Here is a 27,735-nt window from a genome sequence, read left to right as displayed (position 1 = left end):
GGAGCGGAGCCCGCGGTGGGCGACTGGACGCTGGAGGAGTGGGACCCGCGGTGCGTGACGGGATGCTGGAGGAGTGGGGCCCGCGGTGCGTGACGGGACGCTGGAGGAGTGCTTCGGAGTTGTCCCGGTGTTTTCGCTATGCCGTACGCCAACCAGCCAACAGTGCGGATCACGGAGCTAACAGATGAGAATGTGAAATTCATCGTGGAGAACACGGAGCTCTCGTGAGTGCTAGGGGAGAGAAAGAGTGAGTGAGGGAGGGAGATGGTAGGGACGTGAAGGAGGAGGTGGGAGATGGGGAGGGTGAAGAGGTAGGATGGGGTGGGAGATGAGAGGAGGTGATGGGGAGGGTGAAGGGAGCATTCCACGTTAAACAACATTTTGAAGCGAGCACAGTGTGTGTTGCCTCCCTGGTGCCAGGGTAAAGGACATCACAGAAAGGGTGCAGGATATTCTGCAGGGGGAAGGAAGTCAGGCAGAAGTTGTGGTACACCTTGGTACCAACGACATAGAGAGGGCAGGTATTTAGGTGTTTATCAACACCGTTAACATTCTGGGGTTCATCATTGACCAGAAACTGAACTGGAGTAGCCATATAAATACCATGGCTACAAGAGCAGGACAGCGGCTGGCAATTCTGTTTGAGTAATCCACCTCCTGACTTCCCAAAGCCTGTCCACCATCTACAAGGCACAAGTCAGGAGTGTGATGGAATATTCTCTACTTGCCTGGATGGATGCAGCTCCAACAACACTCAAGAAGCTCGACACCATCCAGGACAGAACAGCCCGCTTAATTGGCACCCCATTCACAATAAAGCCTGGCGACCCAACCTGAACCCGACTACATGTCTGGGTCGGGTCTATATTCCAAATCCAGCATTCGGGGTCGGGTCGGACTGGACAGTGATGCTTGCGGGAAGTTATGGGATCAGGCCTATCCATGATCCCCCACAACTCCATCTTCAGTAATAGCCTGCAGCCTGAACGGATGAAGGGCGCGAAAAAAATGGAAAAACTCGGGCCCGGGTCGGGGTTGGGTTGGATCCGGGTCAGGTTTTAATTTTATACCCTAGCCTGGCTTTAATCCACAATCACTCCCTCCACCACCCAGTGCACAGTGGTAGCCGTGTGTACCACCTACCAGGTGCACTGCAGTAACTCATCAAGACTCCTTAGACAGCACCTTAAACCCGCAACCTCTACCACCTAGAAGGACTAGGGCAGCAGATGCATGGGAACATCACCTGCAAGTTCCCCTCCAAGCCACTCACCAGCCTGGCTTGGAACTATATTGCTGTTCCTTCACTGTCACTGGGTCAAAATCCTGGAACTCCCTTCCTAATAGCACTGTGGGTGTACCTACTTCACATGGGCTGCAGCGGTTCAAGAAGGCAGCTCACCATCACCTTCTCAAGGGCAAGTAGGGATGGGCAACAAATGCTGGCCGAGCCAGCGATGCCCACATCTCCTGAAAAGAATTAAAACGAAAAGTCCTATGGTCAGATTTCAGGAGTTAGGGAGGAACTTAAAGAGTAGGACCTTGGGGGTTGTAATCTCTGGGTTACTCCCAGTATCACATGCTAGCGAGAGTAGAAATAGGAAGATAGGGAGGATTAATGAGTAGCTTGAAGCATGGTGCAGGAGGGAGGGATTAAGATACTTGGGGCATTAGTACCAGTTCTGGGGCAGGAGGCACCTATTCAAAAGAGACAGGTTGCACCTCAACAGGACTGGGACCAATGTCCTCGTGGGGAGGTTCACTAGTGTGATTGGGGAGGGTTTAAGCTAAATTGGCAGGGGGTGAGCACCAGCATATAGAAGTGTGAAAGAGGAATACGCTGCTTAAAGTTTGAGTGCTAGACAGTACTAGAGAAGGAAGTAGTAGCATATTACAAAATTGTTACAGCACAGAAGGAGGCCATTCGGCCCATCATGCATGAAAGAGCAATTCACCGAGTGCCACTCCCCTGCTTTCTCCATGTAAATTTGTACATTCTTCCTTTTCAGATAACAATCTAATTCCCTCTTGAATGGCTCGATTGACTCTGCTTCCACCACACTCTCAGACAGTGCATTCCAGATCCTAACCACTCGCTGTGAAAAAAGTTTTCTTTTTGTTGCCATTGCTTCTTTTGTCAATTACCTTAAATCTGTGCCCTCTTGTTCTCAATCCTTTCACAAGTGGGAACAGTTTCTCTCTATCTACCCTGTCCAGATTCCTCATGATTTTGAATACCTCTCAAATCACCTCTCGGTCTCTTCAAGGAAAACAGTCCTAACTTCTCCAATCGATCTTCATAACTGAAATTCCTCATCCCTGGAACTAATCTCAGCAATCTTTTCTGTATTCTCTCCAATACATTTGCATCCTTCCTGAACTACGGTGTCCAGAACTGGAAGCAATTGATAGGAGCAGACTAAGTAGGACTCTGAGAAAGACAAAGATAGGCTTAGAATGCACGTATGTAAACGTACAAGGTTTGGTGAATAAGGTTGGTGGAAGGCATCATCGACAGTGCTATCAAGTATTACTAGCTCAGCAATAACCTGCTCACTGATGCTCAGTTTGGGTTCCGCCAGGGCTACTCAGCTCTTGACCTCATTACAGCCTTGGTCCAAACATGGACAAAAGAGCTGAACTCCAGAGGTGAGGTGAGAGTGACTGCTCTTGACATGAAGGCAGCATTTGACCGAGTATGGCAACAAGGAGCCCTAGTGAAACTGGAGGCAGATAGATGGGTGACTGCTAGAAGGGGCAGGCAGTCAGTGCAGGAATACCCTGTGGCAGTCCCCCCTCTCCAACAAGTATACCGTTTTGGATACTGTTGGGGGAGATGGCCTATCAGGGGAAAACAACAGCAGCAGCCAGAGCAGTGGCACCAGGCCTGGCTCTGTTGTTCAGCAGGAAGGGACAAAGTGCAGAAGAGCAATAGTTATAGGGGACTCTATAGTCAGGGGCACAGACAGGCGCTTCTGTGGATGTGAAAGAGACTCCAGGATGGTATGTTGCCTCCCTGGTGCCAGGGTCAAGGATGTCTCTGAACGGGCAGGGGGCATTCTGAAGGGGGAGGGTGAACAGCCAGAGGTTGTGGTACACATCGGTACCAACGACAGAGGCAGGAAGAGTGACGAGGTCCTGCAGGGGGAGTTTAGGGAGTTAGGGAGAAAGTTAAAAGACAGGACCTCTAGGGTTGTTCCCCCTGGCTGAGGAATCTGGAACACGGGGGCACAGTCTCAGGATAAGGTGTTAATCATTTAGGATTGAGATGAAGAGAAATTTCTTCACTGAGGGTTGTAAATCTTTGGAATTCTCTAGCCCTTCTCTAGAGGGTTGCGGTTACTCCATTGTTCAATACATTTATGGCTGAGATAGATCGATTTTTTTGGTCTCGGAATCAAGGGATGTGGTGAGTGAGCGGGAAAGTGGAATTGAAGCTGAAGATCAGCCATGATCATATTGAATGGTGGAGCAGGCTCAATGGGCCGAATGGTCGTCTCCTGCTTTGGTTTCTAATGTTTTTATGGGTGGGGGGAGGTAGAGGATGAGGGAGAGAAGCATGGGCAGTGTGGCGAGGTTGGGGTGGAGGAATGGTGGAGTGTGTGTTATGGGGGGTGGGGAGGTTGGGAGTGTGCTGTGTGGGATAGTGTATGTGGTGTTCTGTGGGCAGTGGGGGGTGGTGTAGGTGGGCGATGGCCAGTGGGGGTGGTCGGCGGGGGTGGGGTGGTGTAGGTGGGCGATGGCGAGTGGAGGTGGTCAGCGGGGGTGGGGTGGTGTAGGTGGGCGATGGCCAGTGGAGGTGGTCAGCGGGGGTGGGGGGGTGTAGGTGGGCGATGGCCAGTGGAGGTGGTCGGCGGGGGTGGGGGGGTGTAGGTGGGCGATGGCCAGTGGAGGTGGTCGGCGGGGGTGGGGGGGTGTAGGTGGGCGATGGCCAGTGGAGGGGGGTGGGGGGGGTGTAGGTGGGCGATGGCCAGTGGAGGTGGTCGGTGGGGGTGGGGGTGGTGTAGGTGGGCGATGGCCAGTGGAGGTGGTCGGCGGGGGTGGGTGGGGTGTAGGTGGGCGATGGCCAGTGGAGGTGGTCGGCGGGGTTGGGGGTGGTGTAGGTGGGCGATGGCGAGTGGAGGTGGTCAGCGGGGGTGGGGTGGTGTAGGTGGGCGATGGCCAGTGGAGGTGGTCGGCGGGGGTTGGGGGGGTGTAGGTGGGCGATGGCCAGTGGAGGTGGTCGGCGGGGGTGGGGGGGTGTAGGTGGGCGATGGCCAGTGGAGGTGCTCGGCGGGGGTGGGGGGGGTGTAGGTGGGCGATGGCCAGTGGAGGTGGTCGGCGGGGGTGGGGGGGTGTAGGTGGGCGATGGCCAGTGGAGGTGCTCGGCGGGGGTGGGGGGGTGTAGGTGGGCGATGGCCAGTGGAGGTGCGTGGGGGGGGTGGTGTAGGTGGGCGATGGCCAGTGGAGGTGGTCGGCGGGGGGGGGGTGTAGGTGGGCGATGGCCAGTGGAGGTGGTCAGCGGGGGTGGGGGGGTGTAGGTGGGCGATGGCCAGTGGAGGTGGTCAGCGGGGGTGGGGGGTTGTAGGTGGGCGATGGCCAGTGGAGGTGGTCGGCGGGGGTGGGGGGGTGTAGGTGGGCGATGGCCAGTGGAGGTGGTCGGTGGGGGTGGGGGGGGGGTGAAATCTGAGCTGTATACAGCTGTGTCACCGATCTTTGTTTCGATTACAGAGTGGCAAATGCTTTGCGGAGAGTTCTCATGGCAGAAGTGGCGACTTTAGGTAATCATCTGTTTATCCTGTGGCGTGTCGCTCTGTCCCCCTCGCACGTGCTCTGCCCCCTCTCTCCCTGCCTATTTCTCTCTGTGCCTGTGATGTACTCAATCACTGTTACTGTCAGATGTGTGAGCTGCTCTCTGCTATCTTGTGTTGCAGCGATTGACTGGGTTCAGATCGATGCAAATTCCTCAGTACTCCACGATGAATTCATTGCACACAGAATCGGTAAGTGTAATCCAAACCATTCCATGTCTCCTCTAAGAGGGAGGGACTGGGAGAGTAAATAAAGGGGACAAGGCATTTTTATTTATTCGTCAAATGTGAGCGTCGCTGGCCAGGCCAGTGTTTATTGCCCATCCCTAATTGCCCTTGAGGAGGTGGTGGTGAGCTGCCTTCTTGAACCGCTGCAGTCCATTTGGGGTAGGTACACCCACAGTGCTGTTAAGAAGGGAGTTCCAGGATTTTGACCCAGCGATGGTGAAGGAACGTCGACGTAGTTTCAAGTCAGGATGGTGTGTGGCTTGGAGGGGAACTTGCAGGTGGTGGTGTTCCCATGCATTTGCTGCCCTTGTCCTCCTAGGTGTTGCAGATTGCGGGTTTGGACGCTGCTGTTGAAGGAGCCTTGGTGAGTTGCTGCAGTGCATCTTGTAGATGGTACACACTGCTGCCACTGGGCGTCAGTGGTGGAGGGAGTGAATGTTTGTAGATGGGATGCCTATCAAGTGGGCTGCTTTGTCCTGGATGGTGTCGAGCTTCTTGAGTGTTGTTGGAGCTGCACCCATCCAGGCAAGTGGACAGTATTCTTTCACACTCCTGACTTGTGCCTTGTAGATGGTGGACAGGCTTTGGGGGAGTCAGGAGGTGAGTTACTCACCGCAGGATTCCTAGACTCTGACCTGCTCTTGTAGCCACGGTATTTATGTGCATTTACTGGCGGCTCCAGTTCAGTTACTGGTCAATGGCGACCCACAGGATGTTGATGGTTTGGAATTTATCGATGGTCATGCCATTACCTCTGGTGTCCCTGCAAGGATCTATCCTTGACCCCTCCTATTTCTCATCAACATGCTACCCCTTGGCAACGTCATCTGAAAGCAGTGTTAGTTTTCACCTGTACACCGTTGATATCCAGCTCTCTTGACTCCTCCACTGTTGCTAAATTATCCGACTGCTTGTCTGACATCCAGTACTGGATGAGCAGAAATTTCTTCCAATTCAGTGTTCGGAAGACTGAAGCCATTGTTTTCAGTCCCATGATACAATCTGCACTCTCTGTCCACCGTCTCCATCCCTGGTAACTGTCTTAACCTGAGGGAGACAGTGTTGTCTTTGACCCCTGCCCAGGTGAGTTTCCAACCATGTATCTGCCCCATCTCCACTTGGTAGGTGCCTACTTCCAATTCCACATCATCGCTTGATTCCAATCCTGCCTCAGCTTATCTGCTGCTGAAACTCTCATCCATGTCTTTGTTACCTCAAAACCTGACCATAAACCTGTACTGACTGTAACTTAGCTAACTCCAAATCTCATTCACCTATCACTTCTATGCTCACTCCCCTTCCAACAATGCCTCCATTTAAAATTCTTAACCTTATTTTCAATTCCCTCTATGGCTTCACCCTATCTCTGTAATCTCCTCCAGCCCCACAACCTTCTGAGATATCTGCACCCATTTAATTCTGGCCTCCTGAGTATTCCCAATTTTAATCACTCTACCATTGGTGGCAGTGCCTTCAGCTGCCTGGGTTCTAAGTTTGGGAATTCCCTCCCTAATCCACCTCTACTTTTCTCTTTCAAGACACTTTGGGCCACCTGTTCTGATTTCTCCTCCTGTGGCTCGGTGTCAAAAATCTTTTAGTTGATGTTGCACTTGTGATGTAAATACTTAAGAATTCTCTGTAACCTCTGGACTAACAGCAGGAGGCCATTTTGCCTCTCGAACGTGTTCCACCATTCAATAATATCCTGGCTAATCTGTGGCCTAACTCCATATACTTTGCCCCATATTCTTGAATAACTTTAGTTCACAATAACTTATCAATCTTAAATTTAAAATTAACCATTGATCTAGCATCAGTTGTCATTTGTGGAAGAGAATTCCAAATTTCTACCACCCTTTATGTGTAGCAATGTTTTCTAGTTTCACTCCTGAAAGCTCTGACTCTAATTTTTAGACAATGCCCCTAGCCCTAGACTCCCCAACCAACAGAAATAGTTTCTCCCCATCTACCCTCTCTGTTCCCCTGAAGATCATGAAAACTTCAATCAAATCACCCTTCACCTTTTAAATTCCAGGGAATACAACCCAAGTTTGTGCACTCGCTCATAACCTGGATTCCAAGGGTTAAATTATCATTCTGGTAAATCGAAGCTGCACCATGTCCCAGGCCAATACAACTTCCTAAGGTAATAAAAACAGAAAGTGCTGGAAATACTCAACTCTGCTTTCTCCACAGATGCTGCCAGACCTGCTGACCATTTCCAGCACTTTCTGTTTTTATTTCAGATTATAGCATCTGCAGTATTTTGCTTTTATCTTCCTCAGGTGTGGTGCTGAGAACTGTTCACGGTAACTCCAGGTGTGGTCTAACCAGGGCTGTGTATAGCTGAAGCATGATTTGTACCCCCTCGTATTCTAGTCCTCTGGATATAAAGGCCAACATTCCATTAGCCTGTTTGATTATTTTCTGTTCATGATATTTTAATGATCTGTGTACCGGGATTCCCATGTCTCTTTGGACCTCGACTGTTTCTAGCTTTTCACTATTTAGAAAGTATCCTGTTCTATCCCTTTTAGGCCCAAAGTGGAGGACCTCTCATTTGCCTGCATTGAAATCCATTTGTCACAGTTTTGCCCATTCACTTAATTTGTCATTATCTCTCTGTAATTTTATGCTTCCATCTACACTGCTTACAACACCACCTATCTTTGTGTCACTGGCAAACTTAAATATGTGGCTTTGGATCCCAACATCTAAATCAGTAATAAATACACTGTGTGGTAGAGGTGTCAATATAGATCCTTGTGGGACATCACTAGTCTCATCCTGCCAATTAAACTACCTGCCCATTCTCCCTGCTCTGTCTCCTGCTGCTCAGTCAGTTTCCTAACCAGATCAATAATTAGGTCAATATCTAAATCTAGAATCTCAGTAGCTGTTTCATGGTTCTCCCTTTCTGAAACATGACATTGGATTTGATCATAGTATGATCGAATGTACAGCACTGAAATATGCCATTCGGCCCAACTAATCCAGGCTGGCAGCTATGCTGCAATTGAGCCTCCTTCCAACTTCATCGTACCCTATCTGTGTGTGATGGGGACAGTGTAGAGGGAGCTTTACTCTGTATCTAACCCCGTGCTGTACCTGTCCTGGGAGTTTTTGATGGGGACAGTGTAGAGGGAGCTTTAATCTGTATCTAACCCCGTGCTGTACCTGTCCTGGGAGTGTGTGATGGGGACAGTGTAGAGGGAGCTTTACTCTATCTAACCCCATGCTGTACCTGTCCTGGGAGTGTTTGATGGGGACAGTGTAGAGGGAGCTTTACTCTGTATCTAACCCCGTTTTTTTTTTAAGGTGGCCTTTATACCCCAGGCCCCTTTTATATATTTTATGTCGAGGGGGCCTTTATTCCTCAGGCCCCCTTTATTTGCTGTGTCTATTCCAAATAAATGTTTGTTCTTCATTTTCAGGATTAATTCCTCTAACAAGTGATGACATTGTGGATAAGATGCAGTATTCAAGGGTACGTGACCATCAGAATGAGACGCAGGAGTGTATGTGTAGGGATGGTAACAAGGGGTTGTGTGTTGGAGGAAGAGCAGCAGCGTGCTTGTCGGAAGGAGAGCATGCACCAATGTTTACAGTTAGTGTGTCCGATGCTCAGACTGTGTGTGTGTCAGATGCGCTGCATGTGTGTGTGTGTGTGTCAGATGCGCTGCGTGTGTGTGTGTGTCAGATGCGCTGCGTGTGTGTGTGTGTCAGATGCGCTGCGTGTGTGTGTGTGTCAGATGCGCTGCGTGTGTGTGTGTGTCAGATGCGCTGCGTGTGTGTGTGTGTGTCAGATGCGCTGCGTGTGTGTGTGTGTCAGATGCGCTACGTGTGTGTGTGTGTCAGATGCGCTGCGTGCGTGTGTGTGTCAGACGCGCTGCGTGCGTGTGTGTGTCAGACGCGCTGCGTGCGTGTGTGTGTCAGACGCGCTGCGTGCGTGTGTGTGTCAGACGCGCTGCGTGCGTGTGTGTGTCAGACGCGCTGCGTGCGTGTGTGTGTCAGACGCGCTGCGTGTGTGTGTCAGACGCGCTGCGTGTGTGTGTCAGACGCGCTGCGTGTGTGTGTCAGACGCGCTGCGTGTGTGTGTCAGACGCGCTGCGTGTGTGTGTCAGACGCGCTGCGTGTGTGTGTCAGACGCGCTGCGTGTGTGTGTCAGACGCGCTGCGTGCGTGTGTCAGACGCGCTGCGTGCGTGTGTCAGACGCGCTGCGTGCGTGTGTCAGACGCGCTGCGTGCGTGTGTCAGACGCGCTGCGTGCGTGTGTCAGACGCGCTGCGTGCGTGTGTCAGACGCGCTGCGTGCGTGTGTCAGACGCGCTGCGTGCGTGTGTCAGACGCGCTGCGTGCGTGTGTCAGACGCGCTGCGTGCGTGTGTCAGACGCGCTGCGTGCGTGTGTCAGACGCGCTGCGTGCGTGTGTCAGACGCGCTGCGTGCGTGTGTCAGACGCGCTGCGTGCGTGTGTCAGACGCGCTGCGTGCGTGTGTCAGACGCGCTGCGTGCGTGTGTCAGACGCGCTGCGTGCGTGTGTCAGACGCGCTGCGTGCGTGTGTCAGACGCGCTGCGTGCGTGTGTCAGACGCGCTGCGTGCGTGTGTCAGACGCGCTGCGTGCGTGTGTCAGACGCGCTGCGTGCGTGTGTCAGACGCGCTGCGTGCGTGTGTCAGACGCGCTGCGTGCGTGTGTCAGACGCGCTGCGTGCGTGTGTCAGACGCGCTGCGTGCGTGTGTCAGACGCGCTGCGTGCGTGTGTCAGACGCGCTGCGTGCGTGTGTCAGACGCGCTGCGTGCGTGTGTCAGACGCGCTGCGTGCGTGTGTCAGACGCGCTGCGTGCGTGTGTCAGACGCGCTGCGTGCGTGTGTCAGACGCGCTGCGTGCGTGTGTCAGACGCGCTGCCTGTGTGTGTGTGCGCGCGTGCGTGTGTGTATAAATTAGAGAGCTGGTGCTTTGTATCTCAGTATCTTTGCTGTAATGACTCTGTTGCTGTCTGCTGCTCTCTGTCCACAGGACTGTACATGTGATGAATTCTGCCCGGAATGTTCAGTGGAGTTGACACTCGATGTGAAATGTAATGAAGATCAGACTCGACACGTCACTTCACGGGATCTACTGTCCAACAATTCCCGGGTTATCCCAGTGAGTACTGTGCAATGACTCCTTTCTCCTTTCCAGGGCTTGGTGGCCGTGGGGGTGCAATTGGCGATAGCTGATCCCCAGAGAGCTTAACTGCAACCCGACACTGTGTGGGCTATTGGAGACAATTTGATTTTGACAGTCTACCGCAGCCCGGTGAGAGCCAGTGGATGGGCAGCGAGGGCTCTATGGGGCTGTCTCTAGCAGCAACTACTGGGGGAGTAAGGGTTGGCAATGTTGGCTTGGTGGGAGGGGGGGCATTGTATCAAGGTTAAGAGAGCATTGTAACAGGAGGTGCTGTGTCCTGTTGGAGGTTTTGGAGCATTTGTGTCGTATGGGGGTCTGGTCAGTCTCTACTTGCTTATTGTGTGTATTTCTGGTTACTGTGGTAAAGACTTTAATCAGTAGGGAGAGGAGGAGGTAAATTGAGCTTAGCATGTTAGTTCTGATTGTCAGCCTGGAGGGTTAGAATCATGAACTTCCCATGATTGAAAGATAAATTTGCAGCAGAAATTGGACAGAGCCGTGTGAAATCTCTCAGACCAGGTAGCAGAGGCGCCAGAGGTTGGGATGGACCAGTTAATGTTGGAGCCAGTCATCTCTTCTCTATGATGATTACTCTGGGTGCTTAGAGTCAATTACAGCATAGAAAGAGGCCATTTGGCCCATTGAGTCCATGCCAGCTCTCTGCGAAGCAATCAGTCAGTTTCACACCCCCCACTTGATTCCCGTAGCCCTGAAAGTTTATTTCCTTCAAGTGCCCATCCAATTTCTTTTGAAATCATTCATTGTCTCTGCTTCCACCAAACTCTTAGCGGGTTCCAGGTCATGAACCACTCGCTGCATAAAAAAGTTCTGAGAATATAAGAACATAAGAAATAGGAGCAGGAGTAGGCCATTCGGCCCCTCAAGCCTGCCCCGCCATTCAATAAGATGATGGCTGCCCCAGACCTCAACTCCTCTTTCGTGCCAGCTCCTCATAGCCCTCAATTCCCTGATATTTCAAAAATCTATCTACTCTTTAAATACTTTCAGTGATCTAGCCTCCACAACTCTCTGGGGTAGAACATTTCAGACATTCACTTCCCTCTGAGAGAAGAAATTCCTTCGCATCTCAGTTTTAAATGAGTGTCCCCTTATTCCTCCTATCCCCCCTGCATCTCTTGCCCAAAACCTTCAATCTGTGGCCCCTAATCCTTGTACCATCAGTTACTGGGAATGGTTTTTCCTCGTCTAACTTATCTAAACCTGTCATAATCTTGTATACCTCGATCAAATCTCCCTTCAAACTCCTTTGCTCTAAGGAGAACAACCCCAGCTTCTCCAACCTAATCTTGTAACTAAAATCCTCCATCCCTGGAACCATTCTGGTAAATCTCCTCTGCACCCTCTCAAGGACTCTCACATCCTTCCTACAGTGTGGTGACCAGAATTGGCTGCAAAACTCTAGTTGTCGCCAAACCAGAGCTTTATAAAGGTTAAGCATTACATCCCTCCTTTTGTACTCAATCCCTCTATTTATATAGCCCAAGATCCCATATGCTTTGTTAACCACTCAATATGTCCTGCCACCTTCAAAGTTTGATGCACGTGCACCCCCAGGTCCTTTGGTTCCTGCAGACCCTTTAGAACTGTGCCATTAAGTCTATATTGCTTCTCCCAAAATGCATTACCTCACACTTCTCTGTATTAATTTCCATCTGCCACTTGTCTACCCATTCTACTAGCCTGTCTATGTCCTGTTGCAGGCGGTTAGCATCTTCCTCACTGTTTACAACAACTCCAAGTTTGGTACCATCAGCAAATTTTGAAATTCTACTCTGTATTCCAAGATGAAAATCATTTATGTATAGGAAAAAAGCAGTGATTCAAGCACTGACCCTTAGGGAACATCACTGTCGACCATCCTCCAGTCTGAAAAACAACCATTTACCACGACTCACTGTTTTCTGTCCCTGAGCCAATTTTTTTTATCCAATTAGACAATATAATGGAGGGGGTACAACTCTAAAGAGAGTGCATGAGCAGAGGGGCTTGGGTGTTTATGTGCATAAGTCATTGAAATTGGCAGGACAGGTTAAGAGAGCGGTTAATAAAGCATACATTATCCTGGGCTTTATAATGGGGGCGTAGAGTACAAGAGCAAGGAGGTTATGTTGAACTTGTATAAAACACTAGTTCTGCCTCAGCTGGGGTACGGCGTCCAGTTCTGGGCACCGCACTTTAGGAAAGATGTGAGGGCATTGGAGAGAGTACAGAAAAGATTCACGAGAGTGGTTCCAGGGATGAGGAATTTCAGTTATGAAGATAGATCGGAGAAGTTGGGAACACTGTCCTTGGAGAAGAGAAGGCTGAGAGGTGATTTGATAGAGGTGTTCAAAATCATGAGGGGTCTGGACAGAGTGAATAGAGAGAAACTGTTCCCACTTGTGAAAGGATCGAGACCGAGAGAGCACAGATTTAATGTAATTGGTAAAAGAAGCAAAAGCGACATGAGGAAAAACATTTTCATGCAGCCAGAGGCTTGGATCTGGAATTCACTGCCAGAGAGTGCAGTGGAGGCAGGTTCAATCAAGGCATTCTAAAGGGATTTCGATAGATACCTGAAAAGGAAGGATGTACAGGGTTGTGGGGAGAAGATAGGGGAATGGCACTAAGTGAATTGCTCACTCAAAGAGCTAGTGCAGACACGATGGGCCAAATGGCCTCCTTCTGTACTGTAATGATTCTGTGGACACTGACCCTCCTATTCCATGAGCCTCAATTTTGTTGACTTTCTTCAAAATCGATATAGACAACATCCATCAACCTTCTCTGTTAATTCATCAAAAAATTCAATGAGCTTAGTCACGCATGATCTGTCTTCTACAAATCCTTGCTGGCTGTTGATCTTTTTTCCCCTGATTATTGTTTCTAAAATCTTACTGATAAACTAACTGTCCTGTAGTTGCTAGGACTGTCCGTATACCCTTTCTTGAATAAGAATGTCACATTTGCCACTCTCCAATCCTCTGACATCTCTCCGACACCTAGGGAAGATTGGAAGATTACAGAATGCCCTTTCACTATCTCCATCCTCACTTCCTTTAGAAACCTGAGATGCAAGCCATTGGCACCATTTTGGTTACGCTAAGCATAGCCAGCCTTTCCAGTACCTCCTTACTCTCAAATCTATCCATTGCCTCTACTCTCTGCTTCTACTGATATTTTGTCAGTTCCTCTTAGCAAACACCAATCCAAAGTACTCATTAAGTATTCTCACCTTGCCCTGTGCCTCTAAGCATATATCACCCTCTGTCCAGAACAGGCTCCACTCAACTTCTTACTACCCACTTACTGTTTACATGTCGGTAGAAGAGCTTTGACTTCCCTTTTATGTTGACTACAATTCTATTCTCATATTCTCTCTTCACCTCCCCTCTGAACTTATTGTGTCTGAACTGGTTGTCAGTTAAAGAATTCACCTGACAGGCATCATACACCCTCATTTTTTTGTTTCATCATATTCTCCATCTCCCTCATCATCCAAGGAGCCCTTTTTTTTGGCTCCCCTACCTTTCACCCCTGTTGGAATATTCCTAGCCTATTAGATTTTCCTGTCAGTCTTTGGTTCCATTTTAACCTGGCTAGCTCCCTTCACATCGCATTGAAATTTACCTTCTTCCATTCTACCTTATATCATTCTTTACTTTTCTGGATTACAAGTCTAAACCTTAGAATCACTCTTACCCAAGTGCTCCCCCACAGGTACTTGGCCCACCTCATTTCCTAGTACTAGATCCAGTAAAGCTGCTTTTCTAGGTGGGCTGAGAACATACTGAACACAATCCAGAAATTCCTCCCTCTCCTTTCCTGTTTACTCTAAAAATTAACCTAATTGATATTTGGATAATTAAAGTCCTCCAGTATCACCACTGTCCAGTTCTTGCACATCCCTGATTTCCCTGCAGGTTTGCTCCTCTATCTCTCCCTCTCTTTCTCACTATTTGGAGGCCTATAGAGTACTCTTAGTAGCGTTATCAGACCCTTTTTTGCTTCTCAACTCGAACCAAATGGATTCTGTCTTTGCCCCTGAAGGATATCCTTCCTTTCCAACACTGCAATGTCTTTCCTAATCAGTGCTGCCACCCCACTTTTCTTTTTTCCTTCTCTGTTTTTTCTGAAAACTTTATATCCTTGTATATAAAGTGCCCAGTCCTCGCCGTTTTTAAGCCACGTTTCCGTTATTGCCACTGCATCATATTCCCAAACTGCTATTTGTACTTGTAGTTCACCAACCTTATTCACCTCACTTTGTGCATTTACACGCATACATTGTAATCCTGTCTTTGCATTCCTCATTGTTCTTATAAGTCTGCTCCTATCTAATAAGGAATCTAATAAGTCCTTCTCTAGTACTGTCCAACACTCTCAGTCCTCTATGCACCTTATTCTTCTTTTCTACTACTACATGCTGGTGCGCATCTCTCTGCCAATTTAGTTTAAACCCTCCTTGACCGCACTAGTGAACCTCCCCGCGAGGACAATGGAACAAGATGGTGAGGCCCCATTGAGATGCAGTCCTTTCAAATAGGTGCCTTTTGCCCCAGAACTGGTCCCAATGCCCCGAGAATTTGAAGCCCTCCCTCCTGCACCATACTTCAAGCCATGCATCGACCTCCCTATCGTCTTATTTCTACTCTCACAAGTGCGTGGCACTGGGAGTAATCTACTTTCTGGTTAGTTTGATCAGCACTGATGTGGTAATTTTAGATCCTAATATACCAATTCTTGGCAATCCTTGGTGTCGAGACCAAGTGGAGATTATTATAGAACATAGAACAGTACAGCACAGGCCCTTCGGCCCACGATGTTGTGCCGAACCTTTAACCTACGCTAAGATCAAACTAACTACCTACCCTTTATTCTACTATCATCCAGGTACCTATCCAAGAGTCGCTTAAATGCCCCTAATGTATCTGCTTCTACTACCACCGCTGGCAGCGCATTCCACACACCCACCACTCTCTGTGTAAAGAACCTACCTCTGACATCTCCCCGAAACCTTCCTCCAATCACCTTCAAATTATGCCCCCTGGTGATAGCCCTTTTCGCCCTGGGAAAAAGTCTCTGACTATCCACTCTATCTATGCCTCTCATCATCTTGTACCCCTCTATCAAGTCACCTCTCATCCTTCTTCGCTCCAGTGCGAAAAGCCCTAGCTCCCTCAATCTTTCTTCGTAAGACATGCCCTCCAGTCCAGGCAGCATCCTGGTAAATCTCCTCTGCACCCTCTCTAAAGCTTCCACATCCTTCCTATAATGAGGCGACCAGAACTGAACACAATATTCCAAGTGTGGTCGAACCAGGGCCTTATAGAGCTGCAGCATAACCTCGCCAGCCTTGCAGATAGGATTAATTCCTTTACAAACTCTGCTCTCCACAGTTAAAATGGGAGCTGCCTTTATCGAGGTGCCTCACAGGTTTATAGCAAGTAATCACTAACATTAGAAACTTTTTCTTTTAATTCAACCAGGTCACATCTCGTAGCCGAGACAATGATCCCAATGATTACGTGGAACAAGATGGTGAGGAGAAGCTATCTGCTGTGGGTTATTATGGGCTGCCTGTGGGGAAAACGTGACAAATATAATCCAGACCTGTATTGTGAGACTTGTGCATTCATTCGATTCTCTGTATGTTCTAAATTGAATGTGAACCTTACAGCACAAGAGGCCATTCAGCTCATCGAGCCTGTGTTGGCCCTTTGAAAGGGCAGTCATGCTTAGTTCCACATTTCTCTCTGTGACCCTGTCAGTTCCTCATCCTCAAGCACCTGCCCAACAACCTTTTCCAAATAATTTATGGAATCAGCTTCCAGCACCTTTTCAGGTAGAATGTTCCTGATCCCAACAACTGAGTAAAAAAATTCTTACCTCCCCTCTAGATCTTCTGTCAATGATTTTGAATTTATGACCCATTCTGTGTCTCTGATATCAAAACCTCTGATTATCTTTAAAACCTCTCTTTGGTCACCTCTTAACCCTCCCTGTTCCAAGGAGAACAGTCTTAACTTTTCTAGCCCCTTATCCCTGGTTATGTCCTGGGAATCTCCTCTGGATCTTTTCTAAGGCCTTTATATCGTTCCTGAAGTGCGGTGCTCCGAATTGTCCACAATACTCTTGCTGAGGCCTAACCAGTGCTTTATAAAGTTCTAGGCACGCTATTACTCCGGAGTTACACTGCCGATACTCTTATATTACAGCAGTAATCCATTTATAATTAATAAACAAATATCTGCTGTACGAGAAAAAGAGCTGGGAACTCAATCACAAGGATGATGGTGTTGTAGTTAAGGAGGAAGAGTGTGAAATATTGGACGGTAAATATTGTCAGAGAAGTAATGACCTAGACCCTGGTGTACGGGGCACAATTTCAAAGTTTGCAGATGATATGAAACTTGGAAGCATTGTGAACTGTGAGGAGGATTGTGCAGAACTACAAAAAAGCATAGACAAGTTGGTGGAATGGGCAGACAGGTGGCAGATGAATTTCAATGCAGAGAAATGTGAAGTGATTCATTTTGGTAGGAAGAACATGGAGAGACAATATAAAATAAAGGGTACAATTCTAAAGGGGGTGCAGGAGCAGAGGGATTTAGGTGTATATGTGCATAAGTCATTGAAGGTAGCAGGACAGGTTGAGAGAGTGGTTAATAAAGCATACAGTATCCTGGGCTTTATTAATAGGGGCATAGAATACAAGAACAAGGAACGTTTGTTGAACTTGTATAAGACACTAGTTTGACTTCAGCTGGAGTATTGTGTCCAATTCTGGGCACCGCAATTTAGGAACGACAGAAGGACATTGGAGAGAGTACAGAAAAGATTCGCGAGAATTGTTCCAGGGATGAGCAACTTCAATTATGAAGATCGATTGGAGAAGTTAGGACTGTTTTCCTTGGAGAAGAGAAGGCTGAGAGGTGATTTGATAGAGGTGTTCAAAATCATGAGGGGTCTGGACAGAGTAGATAGAGAGAAACCGTTCCCATTCGTGAAAGGATCAAGAACGAGAGGGCACAGATTTAAAGTATTTGGTAAGAGAAGCAAAAGTGACTTGAGGAAAAACTTTTTCACACAGCGAGTGGTTAAGGTCTGGAATGCATTGCCTGAGAACGTGGTGGAGGAAGGTTCAATTAAAGCATTCAAAAGGGAATTTGATAGTTATATGAAAAGGAAGAATGTGCAGGGTTGTTTGGATAGAGAGGAAGGGATAATCCAAGTAATTAGAGGCCAGTTAGCTTACTTGGGTTGTGGGCAAATTATTGTAATGAATTCTGAGGGTCAGTATAAACCTTCATTTAGAAAGGCATCGATCAATTAAGGAAAGTCAGCATGGATTTGTTTAGGGAAGGTCGTGTCTGACTAGCTTGATTGAATTTTGTGAGAGGGTGACAAGTAGGGTTGATGAGGACAGTGCAGTGGATGTGATCTGTATGGATTTTAGCAAGGCTTTTGATGAGGTTCCACATGACATTCTGGTCAAAAAAAAGGAAAAGCCCTTGGGATCCAGGGGAGAGTGGCAGATTGGATCCAAAATTGGCTTAGTGACAAGAAGCAAAGGGTAATGGTTGACGAGTGTTGTGACTAGAAGACTGTTACCAGTGGGGTTCTGCAGGGCTCAGTACTTGGTCCCTTGTTCTTTGTAGTTTATATTTAATGATTTAGACTCCAGTGTTGGGGCATGATCAAGATGTTTGCAAATGATGCAAAAATTGGCATGTGGTTGACAGTGGGGAGGAAAGCTTTAGACTGCAGGAAGGTATAGATGGTCTGCTCAGTTGGGCAGAAAAGTGAAAAATGGAATTCAATCTGGAGAAGTTTGAGGTAATTCATTCCGGAGGTGCAACAAGGCCAAGAAATATACAATAAATGGGAAGATACTGAATAGTGTGGAGGAACAGGGGGACCGAGGAGTTTATGTCCATAGGTTCTTAAAGGTAACAACTTGATAAGGTGGTCAGGAAGCATATGGCATGTTCTCCTTTATTCATTCAGGCAGAGAATATATGAGCAGGGAGATTACGTTAGAACTGGATACAACACAAGTTAGACCAGAGCTGGAGTACGACATACCGTTCTGGCCACCACATTATAGGAATGATGTGATTGCACTAGAGAGGGTACAGAAGAGATTTACGAGGATGCTGCCTGGACTGGAGAATTTTAGCTATGAGGAAGGATTGGATAGGCTGGGGTTGTTTACTTTGGAACGGAGGAGGCTGAGGGGAGATCTGATTGAAGTGTGTAAAATTATGAGGGGCCTTGGTAGAATAGGGACGATCTATTTACTTTTGCGGGGGGGGGGGGATAGATTTAAAGTAGTTGTTTAAAGGATTAGAAGGGAGATGAAATATTTTTTACACCGAGGATAATGGGGGTCTGGAACTCACTGCCTGAAAGGGTAGTAGGGCAGAAACTCTCACCACATTTAAAAAGTACTTGGAATTCTACTTGTAGAGCCATGACCTGCAGGGCTATGGACCGAGTGCAGGAAGGTGGGATCAGACTGGGTCGCACCTCATCAACTGGCACAGACACAATGGGCCGAATAGCCACCTTCTGTGTCGTAATTTTTCTAGAGGGTGAGGTTTCAGGGTCAGAGATTGAGAGCTTTTGAAGCCAGGGAGAGAGAGCAAGTGAGCTCTTGAGGGAGGGGGTCATAGTGACTGGGAGAATGAGTGGTGGGTCGTGTAGAATGGGAGGGGTGAGGGAGGGACTGTGGATTACCAATGGGGAGGGTGGGTGTTGATTTTGCTGATGGGGAGTGGTTAGGGGATCGTTACTCACAGGAGAGGGTGGTGGTGGTGGGGTTATAGATCACTGGGCACATTGATCACAGGGTGTTGAGCTCGGGAGGGGAGTGGTGGTAGTGGGGTGATAGATCACTGGGCACATTGATCACAGGGTGTTGAGCTCGGGAGGGGAGTGGTGGTAGTGGGGTGATAGATCACTGGGCACATTGATCACGGGGTGTTGAGCTCGGGAGGGGAGTGGTGGTGGTGGGGTGATAGATCACTGGGCACATTGATCACAGGGTGTTGAGCTCGGGAGGGGAGTGGTGGTGGTGGGGTGATAGATCACTGGGCACATTGATCACAGGGTGTTGAGCTCGGGAGGGGAGTGGTGGTGGTGGGGTGATAGATCACTGGGCACATTGATCACAGGGTGTTGAGCTCGGGAGGGGAGTGGTGGTGGTGGGGTGATAGATCACTGGGCACATTGATCACGGGGTGTTGAGCTCGGGAGGGGAGTGGTGGTGGTGGGGTGATAGATCACTGGGCACATTGATCACGGGGTGTTGAGCTCGGGAGGGGAGTGGTGGTGGTGGGGTGATAGATCACTGGGCACATTGATCACAGGGTGTTGAGCTCGGGAGGGGAGTGGTGGTGGTGGGGTGATAGATCACTGGGCACATTGATCACAGGGTGTTGAGCTCGGGAGGGGAGTGGTGGTGGTGGTATGTTGATGGCAGGGCGGTGATCATGGTGATGCCTGCGATGATGATCTCTCCTGCCTCAGATATCCTGATTGTGAAGCTGCGCAAAGGCCAGGAGCTGAGACTCAGAGCTTACGCCAAGAAGGGTTTTGGAAAGGAACATGCTAAGTGGAACCCGACGGCAGGGGTCTCCTTCGAATACGATCCTGACAACGCACTCAGACACACCGTCTACCCCAAGCCTGAGGAATGGTGAGTCTTACTCTGTCTCTAACCCGTGCCTGTGCTGGAACCTTCCACTTTACATTGCTTGCGTTGGTGGGGAGTGTCTGTGTGGGCGAGGGGAATGGGGAGTCGACGTGAGGGGAAGGGGAGACGCCGGGAAGGGGTGGGGAGTTGCCGTGAAGGGTAAGGGGTGGGGAGTTGCCGTGAAGGGTAAGGGGTGGGGAGTAGTTGTGAAGGTGAGGGGGTGGGGAGTCGCCGTGAAGGGTAAGGGGTGGGCAGACGTTGTGAAGGGGAAGGGGTGGGGAGTCGCCGTGAAGTGGGAGGGGAATCGCCGTGAGTGGAGGGGGGTATACTAGGGGGATGGATTATACTGGATGGGGGTAGAGTGGGTGGGGGGGGAGGGGGGCGGTGGGTGGGGATACTCAGGGGAAGGGAGGTGTTTAAATTCTGTATTGCATGTCTAAGTGACAATTGTTTCTATGAAATTTTAAGGCCCAAAAGTGAATATTCCGAGCTGGACGATGAGGAGATTCAGGCTCCGTACGACCCGAATGGCAAACCAGAGAGGTACACACTGATCAATAGGGTCTGTTTAAACACTCGAACTCCTGCTATATGAGACACTGTTTTAACACTCTGACTCCTGGTATATGAGACCCTGTTTAAAACACCCTCACTCCCGGTATATGAGACGCTGTTTAAACACAGTGGCGCAGTGGTTAGCACCGCAGCCTCACAGCGACCCGGATTCAATTCTGGGTACTGCCTGTGTGGAGTTTGCAAGTTCTCCCTGTGTCTGCGTGGGTTTCCTCCGGGTGCTCCGGTTTCCTCCCACATGCCAAAGACTTGCAGGTTGATAGGTTAATTGGCCATTATAAATTGCCCCTAGTATAGGTAGGTGGTAGGGAAATATAGGGACAGGTGTGGTAGGAAAATGGAATTAGTGTAGGATTGGTATAAATGGGTGGTTGATGGTCGGCACAGACTCGGGCCGAAGGGCCTGTTTCAGTGCTGTACCTCTAAAACTAAAAAAAAACTAAAACTCTGACTCCCGGTATATGAGACACTGTTTAAACACTCGAATTCCTGGTATATGAGACACAGTTTAAACACTCATATTCCTGGTATATGAGACACTGTTTAAACACTCGAATTCCTGGTATATGAGACACTGTTTAAACACTCGAATTCCTGGTATATGAGACACTGTTTAAACACTCGAATTCCTGGTATATGAGACACTGTTTAAACACTCGAATTCCTGGTATATGAGACACTGTTTAAACACTCGAATTCCTGGTATATGAGACACTGTTTAAACACTCGAATTCCTGGTAGATGAGACACTGTTTAAACACTCGTATTCCTGGTATATGAGACACTGTTTAAACACTCTGACTCCAGATATATGAGACACTGTTTAAACACTCTGACTCCTGATATATGAGACACTGTTTAAACACTCTGACTCCTGGTATATGAGACACAGTTTAAACACTCATATTCCTGGTATATGAGACACAGTTTAAACACTCATATTCCTGGTATATGAGACACAGTTTAAACACTCATATTCCTGGTATATGAGACACTGTTTAAACACTCATATTCCTGGTATATGAGACACTGTTTAAACACTCTGACTCCTGGTATATGAGACACAGTTTAAACACTCATATTCCTGGTAGATGAGACACTGTTTAAACACTCGAATTCCTGGTATATGAGACACTGTTTAAACACTCTGACTCCTGATATATGAGACACTGTTTAAACACTCTGACTCCTGGTATATGAGACACTGTTTAAACACTCGAATTCCTGGTATATGAGACACTGTTTAAACACTCTGACTCCTGATATATGAGACACTGTTTAAACACTCATATTCCTGGTATATGAGACACTGTTTAAACACTCTGACTCCTGATATATGAGACACTGTTTAAACACTCTGACTCCTGGTATATGAGACACTGTTTAAACACTCTGACTCCTGGTATATGAGACACAGTTTAAACACTCATATTCCTGGTATATGAGACACAGTTTAAACACTCATATTCCTGGTATATGAGACACTGTTTAAACACTCATATTCCTGGTATATGAGACACTGTTTAAACACTCTGACTCCTGGTATATGAGACACAGTTTAAACACTCATATTCCTGGTAGATGAGACACTGTTTAAACACTCGTATTCCTGGTATATGAGACACTGTTTAAACACTCTGACTCCAGATATATGAGACACTGTTTAAACACTCTGACTCCTGATATATGAGACACTGTTTAAACACTCTGACTCCTGGTATATGAGACACAGTTTAAACACTCATATTCCTGGTATATGAGACACAGTTTAAACACTCATATTCCTGGTATATGAGACACAGTTTAAACACTCATATTCCTGGTATATGAGACACTGTTTAAACACTCATATTCCTGGTATATGAGACACTGTTTAAACACTCTGACTCCTGGTATATGAGACACAGTTTAAACACTCATATTCCTGGTATATGAGACACAGTTTAAACACTCATATTCCTGGTATATGAGACACTGTTTAAACACTCATATTCCTGGTATATGAGACACTGTTTAAACACTCTGACTCCTGGTATATGAGACACAGTTTAAACACTCATATTCCTGGTATATGAGACACAGTTTAAACACTCATATTCCTGGTATATGAGACACAGTTTAAACACTCATATTCCTGGTATATGAGACACAGTTTAAACACTCATATTCCTGGTAGATGAGACACTGTTTAAACACTCGAATTCCTGGTATATGAGACACTGTTTAAACACTCTGACTCCTGATATATGAGACACTGTTTAAACACTCTGACTCCTGGTATATGAGACACTGTTTAAACACTCGAATTCCTGGTATATGAGACACTGTTTAAACACTCTGACTCCTGATATATGAGACACTGTTTAAACACTCATATTCCTGGTATATGAGACACTGTTTAAACACTCTGACTCCTGATATATGAGACACTGTTTAAACACTCTGACTCCTGGTATATGAGACACTGTTTAAACACTCTGACTCCTGGTATATGAGACACTGTTTAAACACTCTGACTCCTGGTATATGAGACACTGTTTAAACACTCTGACTCCTGGTATATGAGACACTGTTTAAACACTCTGACTCCTGGTATATGAGACACTGTTTAAACACTCTGACTCCTGGTATATGAGACACAGTTTAAACACTCGAATTCCTGGTATATGAGACACAGTTTAAACACTCATATTCCTGGTATATGAGACACTGTTTAAACACTCTGACTCCTGGTATATGAGACACTGTTTAAACACTCGAATTCCTGGTATATGAGACACTGTTTAAACACTCTGACTCTTGGTATATGAGACACAGTTTAAACACTCATATTCCTGGTATATGAGACACTGTTTAAACACTCGAATTCCTGGTATATGAGACACTGTTTAAACACTCTGACTCCTGATATATGAGACACTGTTTAAACACTCTGACTCCTGATATATGAGACACTGTTTAAACACTCATATTCCTGGTATATGAGACACTGTTTAAACACTCGAATTCCTGATATATGAGACACTGTTTAAACACTTTGACTCCTGATATATGAGACACTGTTTAAACACTCTGACTCCTGATATATGAGACACTGTTTAAACACTCGAATTCCTGGTATATGAGACACTGTTTAAACACTCTGACTCCTGGTATATGAGACACTGTTTAAACACTCGAATTCCTGGTATATGAGACACTGTTTAAACACTCTGACTCCTGATATATGAGACACTGTTTAAACACTCTGACTCCTGGTATATGAGACACTGTTTAAACACTCTGACTCCTGGTATATGAGACACTGTTTAAACACTCTGACTCCTGGTATATGAGACACTGTTTTAACACTCTGACTCCTGGTATATGAGACACTGTTTAAACACTCTGACTCCTGGTATATGAGACACAGTTTAAACACTCGAATTCCTGGTATATGAGACACAGTTTAAACACTCATATTCCTGGTATATGAGACACTGTTTAAACACTCGAATTCCTGGTATATGAGACACTGTTTAAACACTCTGACCCCTGGTATATGGTTAGCAGTGGTTAGCACCGCAGCCTCACAGCTCCAGCGACCCGGGTTCAATTCTGGGTACTGCCTGTGTGGAGTTTGCAAGTTCTCCCTGTGTCTGCGTGGGTTTCCTCCGGGTGCTCCGGTTTCCTCCCACAAGCCAAAGACTTGCAGGTTGATAGGTTAATTGGCCATTATAAATTGCCCCTAGTATAGGTAGGTGGTAGGGAAATATAGGGACAGGTGGGGATGTGGTAGGAATGTGGGATTAGTGTAGGATTAGTATAAATGGGTGGTTGATGGTCGGATATACATATACCAAATCGGAACTCAGTGATGCCATTGATTCCCTAGCCAGCGGAAAAGCCCCTGGGAAGGACAGCATTACCCCTGAAATAATCAAGAGTGCCAAGCCTGCTATACTCTCAGCACTACATGAACTGCTATGCCTGTGCTGGGACGAGGGAGCAGTACCCCAGGACATGCGCGATGCCAACATCATCACCCTCTATAAAAACAAAGGTGACCGCGGTGACTGCAACAACTACCGTGGAATCTCCCTGCTCAGCATAGTGGGGAAAGTCTTTGCTCGAGTCGCTCTGAACAGGCTCCAGAAGCTGGCCGAGCGCGTCTACCCTGAGGCACAGTGTGGCTTTCGTGCAGAGAGATCGACTATTGACATGCTGTTCTCCCTTCGTCAGATACAGGAGAAATGCCGTGAACAACAGATGCCCCTCTACATTGCTTTCATTGATCTCACCAAAGCCTTTGACCTCGTCAGCAGACGTGGTCTCTTCAGACTACTAGAAAAGATCGGATGTCCACCAAAGCTACTAAGTATCATCACCTCATTCCATGACAATATGAAAGGCACAATTCAACATGGTGGCTCCTCATCAGAGCCCTTTCCTATCCTGAGTGGTGTGAAACAGGGCTGTGTTCTCGCACCCACACTTTTTGGGATTTTCTTCTCCCTGCTGCTTTCACATGCGTTCAAATCCTCTGAAGAAGGAATTTTCCTCCACACAAGATCAGGGGGCAGGTTGTTCAACCTTGCCCGTCTAAGAGCGAAGTCCAAAGTACGGAAAGTCCTCATCAGAGAACTCCTCTTTGCTGACGATGCTGCTTTAACATCTCACACTGAAGAATGCCTGCAGAGTCTCATCGACAGGTTTGCGTCTGCCTGCAATGAATTTGGCCTAACCATCAGCCTCAAGAAAACGAACATCATGGGGCAGGATGTCAGAAATGCTCCATCCATCAATATTGGCGACCACGCTCTGGAAGTGGTTCAAGAGTTCACCTACCTAGGCTCAACTATCACCAGTAACCTGTCTCTAGATGCAGAAATCAACAAGCGCATGGGTAAGGCTTCCACTGCTATGTTCAGACTGGCCAAGAGAGTGTGGGAAAATGGCGCACTGACACGGAACACAAAAGTCCGAGTGTATCAGGCCTGTGTCCTCAGTACCTTGCTCTACGGCAGCGAGGCCTGGACAACGTATGCCAGCCAAGAGCGACGTCTCAATTCATTCCATCTTCGCTGCCTTCGGAGAATACTTGGCATCAGGTGGCAGGACTATATCTCCAACACAGAAGTCCTTGAAGCGGCCAACATCCCCAGCTTATACACACTACTGAGTCAGCGGCGCTTGAGATGGCTTGGCCATGTGAGCCGCATGGAAGATGGCAGGATCCCCAAAGACACATTGTACAGCGAGCTCGCCACTGGTATCAGACCCACCGGCCGTCCATGTCTCCGTTATAAAGACGTCTGCAAACGCGACATGAAATCGTGTGACATTGATCACAAGTCGTGGGAGTCAGTTGCCAGCATTCGCCAGAGCTGGCGGGCAGCCATAAAGACAGGGCTAAATTGTGGCGAGTCGAAGAGACTTAGTAGTTGGCAGGAAAAAAGACAGAGGCGCAAGGGGAGAGCCAACTGTGCAACAGCCCCAACAAACAAATTTCTCTGCAGCACCTGTGGAAGAGCCTGTCACTCCAGAATTGGCCTTTATAGCCACTCCAGGCGCTGCTTCACAAACCACTGACCACCTCCAGGCGCGTATCCATTGTCTCTCGAGATAAGGAGGCCCAAAAGAAGATGGTCGGCACAGACTCGGTGGGCCGAAGGGCCTGTTTCAGTGCTGTATCTCTAAACTAAACTAAACACTGTTTAAACACTCTGACTCCTGGTATATGAGACACTGTTTAAACACTCTGACTCCTGATATATGAGACACTGTTTAAACACTCTGACTCCTGATATATGAGACACTGTTTAAACACTCTGACTCCTGATATATGAGACACTGTTTAAACACTCTGACTCCTGGTATATGAGACCCTGTTTAAACACTCTGACTCCTGATATATGAGACACTGTTTAAACACTCTGACTCCTGGTATATGAGACCCTGTTTAAACACTCTGACTCCTGGTATATGAGACACTGTTTAAACACTCTGACTTCTGATATATGAGACACTGTTTAAACACTCTGACTCCTGGTATATGAGACCCTGTTTAAACACTCTGACTCCTGGTATATGAGACACTGTTTAAACACTCTGACTCCTGGTATATGAGACACTGTTTAAACACTCTGACTCCTGGTATATGAGACACTGTTTAAACACTCGAATTCCTGGTATATGAGACACTGTTTAAACACTCTGACTCCTGGTATATGAGACCCTGTTTAAACACTCTGACTCCTGGTATATGAGACACTGTTTAAACACTCTGACTCCTGGTATATGAGACACTGTTTAAACACTCTGACTCCTGGTATATGAGACCCTGTTTAAACACTCTGACTCCTGGTATATGAGACCCTGTTTAAACACTCTGACTCCTGGTATATGAGACCCTGTTTAAACACTCTGACTCCTGGTATATGAGACTGTTTGAACTTTTCATTTGTGCATCATGTGTTTGAATTTTGTTCCCATCAGGTTTTATTTCAATGTGGAATCTTCTGGAGCGCTGCGCCCTGAGACCATCGTGCTGTCAGCTCTCTCCGGCCTAAAGAAGAAGCTGAGTGACCTGCAGACAATGCTGAGTCATGAAATCCAGAGTGATGTCCTCACCATCAATTAGCAAGATCCAGATCTGTCCCGACCAGAGGGTCAGACTCTTGTGAACCAGGCCCATCCACACCGGTGGGGGGAGTTTGGACCTGTCCACACTGGTGGGTGGGGGGAGTTTGGACCTGTCCACACTGGTGGGTGGGGGGAGTTTGGACCTGTCCACACTGGCGGCGTGGGGATCTGAAGCTGCCCCACTCTCTTAGATGTGTAACTTTTGCACCCCACTGTTTTGGGGGTTGTTCACCTGTTTGCTCATTTGTAAACATTATTGTTTTTGTCATTGCTGCTGTTTTTGCTGAAGATAAAGGAATTCTTTGAAATTGGGCCACACGAGTGTTGGGCCACAACACAAAAGCAGAATGCTGCAGATGCTAGAAATACTCAGCAGGTCTGGCAGCATCTGTGGAGAGAGAAACAAAGTTAATGTTTCAGATCCGGGTTTTAGGAGCCTTCAAAGGCACTGATGAAAGGTCACTGACCTAAAACATTAGCTCTGTTTCTCTCTCCACAAATGCTGCCAGACCTGCTGAGTATTTCCAGCATTTTCTGGTTTTATAATGAAGTATGGTGAATCTAGGGACAGAGATTTAGGCTAGAGGTTGCTGTCTGGGAATTAAAGCTGGGGGTTACTGTACAAGGGGTTGATTAAATATATTAAATACAAA

At 47.6% G+C, this 27,735-nt stretch overlaps 1 protein-coding gene across 1 annotated transcript; it reads left to right on the top strand.

Annotated features, from left to right (window-relative positions):
• On the top strand, positions 1-27,735 carry polr2c (RNA polymerase II subunit C). Its single transcript, XM_068049840.1, has 9 exons — positions 1-224; positions 4,711-4,760; positions 4,914-4,982; positions 8,453-8,505; positions 10,033-10,161; positions 15,675-15,726; positions 19,720-19,888; positions 20,354-20,428; positions 26,936-27,735. The coding sequence occupies exons 1-9, from the start codon at positions 139-141 to the stop codon at positions 27,078-27,080; spliced, it is 828 nt and encodes a 275-aa protein (XP_067905941.1). The 5' UTR covers positions 1-138; the 3' UTR covers positions 27,081-27,735.

The sequence above is a fragment of the Heterodontus francisci genome, chromosome 17 (genome assembly GCF_036365525.1).
Source record: "Heterodontus francisci isolate sHetFra1 chromosome 17, sHetFra1.hap1, whole genome shotgun sequence".
NCBI classification, from domain to species: domain Eukaryota; kingdom Metazoa; phylum Chordata; class Chondrichthyes; order Heterodontiformes; family Heterodontidae; genus Heterodontus; species Heterodontus francisci.
Note: the sequence above shows the minus strand (reverse complement) of the source record. Positions and strands in the feature narration are given on the sequence as shown.

Excerpts from the sequence above, each read along its gene's own strand:
- polr2c (XM_068049840.1), top strand. The coding sequence starts at position 139 with ATGCCGTACGCCAACCAGCCAACAGTGCGGATCACGGAGCTAACAGAT. Across the intron at positions 8,506-10,032 it reads ATAAGATGCAGTATTCAAGG|GACTGTACATGTGATGAATT; the intron begins GTACGTGACCAT and ends CTCTGTCCACAG. Across the intron at positions 15,727-19,719 it reads TGATTACGTGGAACAAGATG|ATATCCTGATTGTGAAGCTG; the intron begins GTGAGGAGAAGC and ends CTCCTGCCTCAG.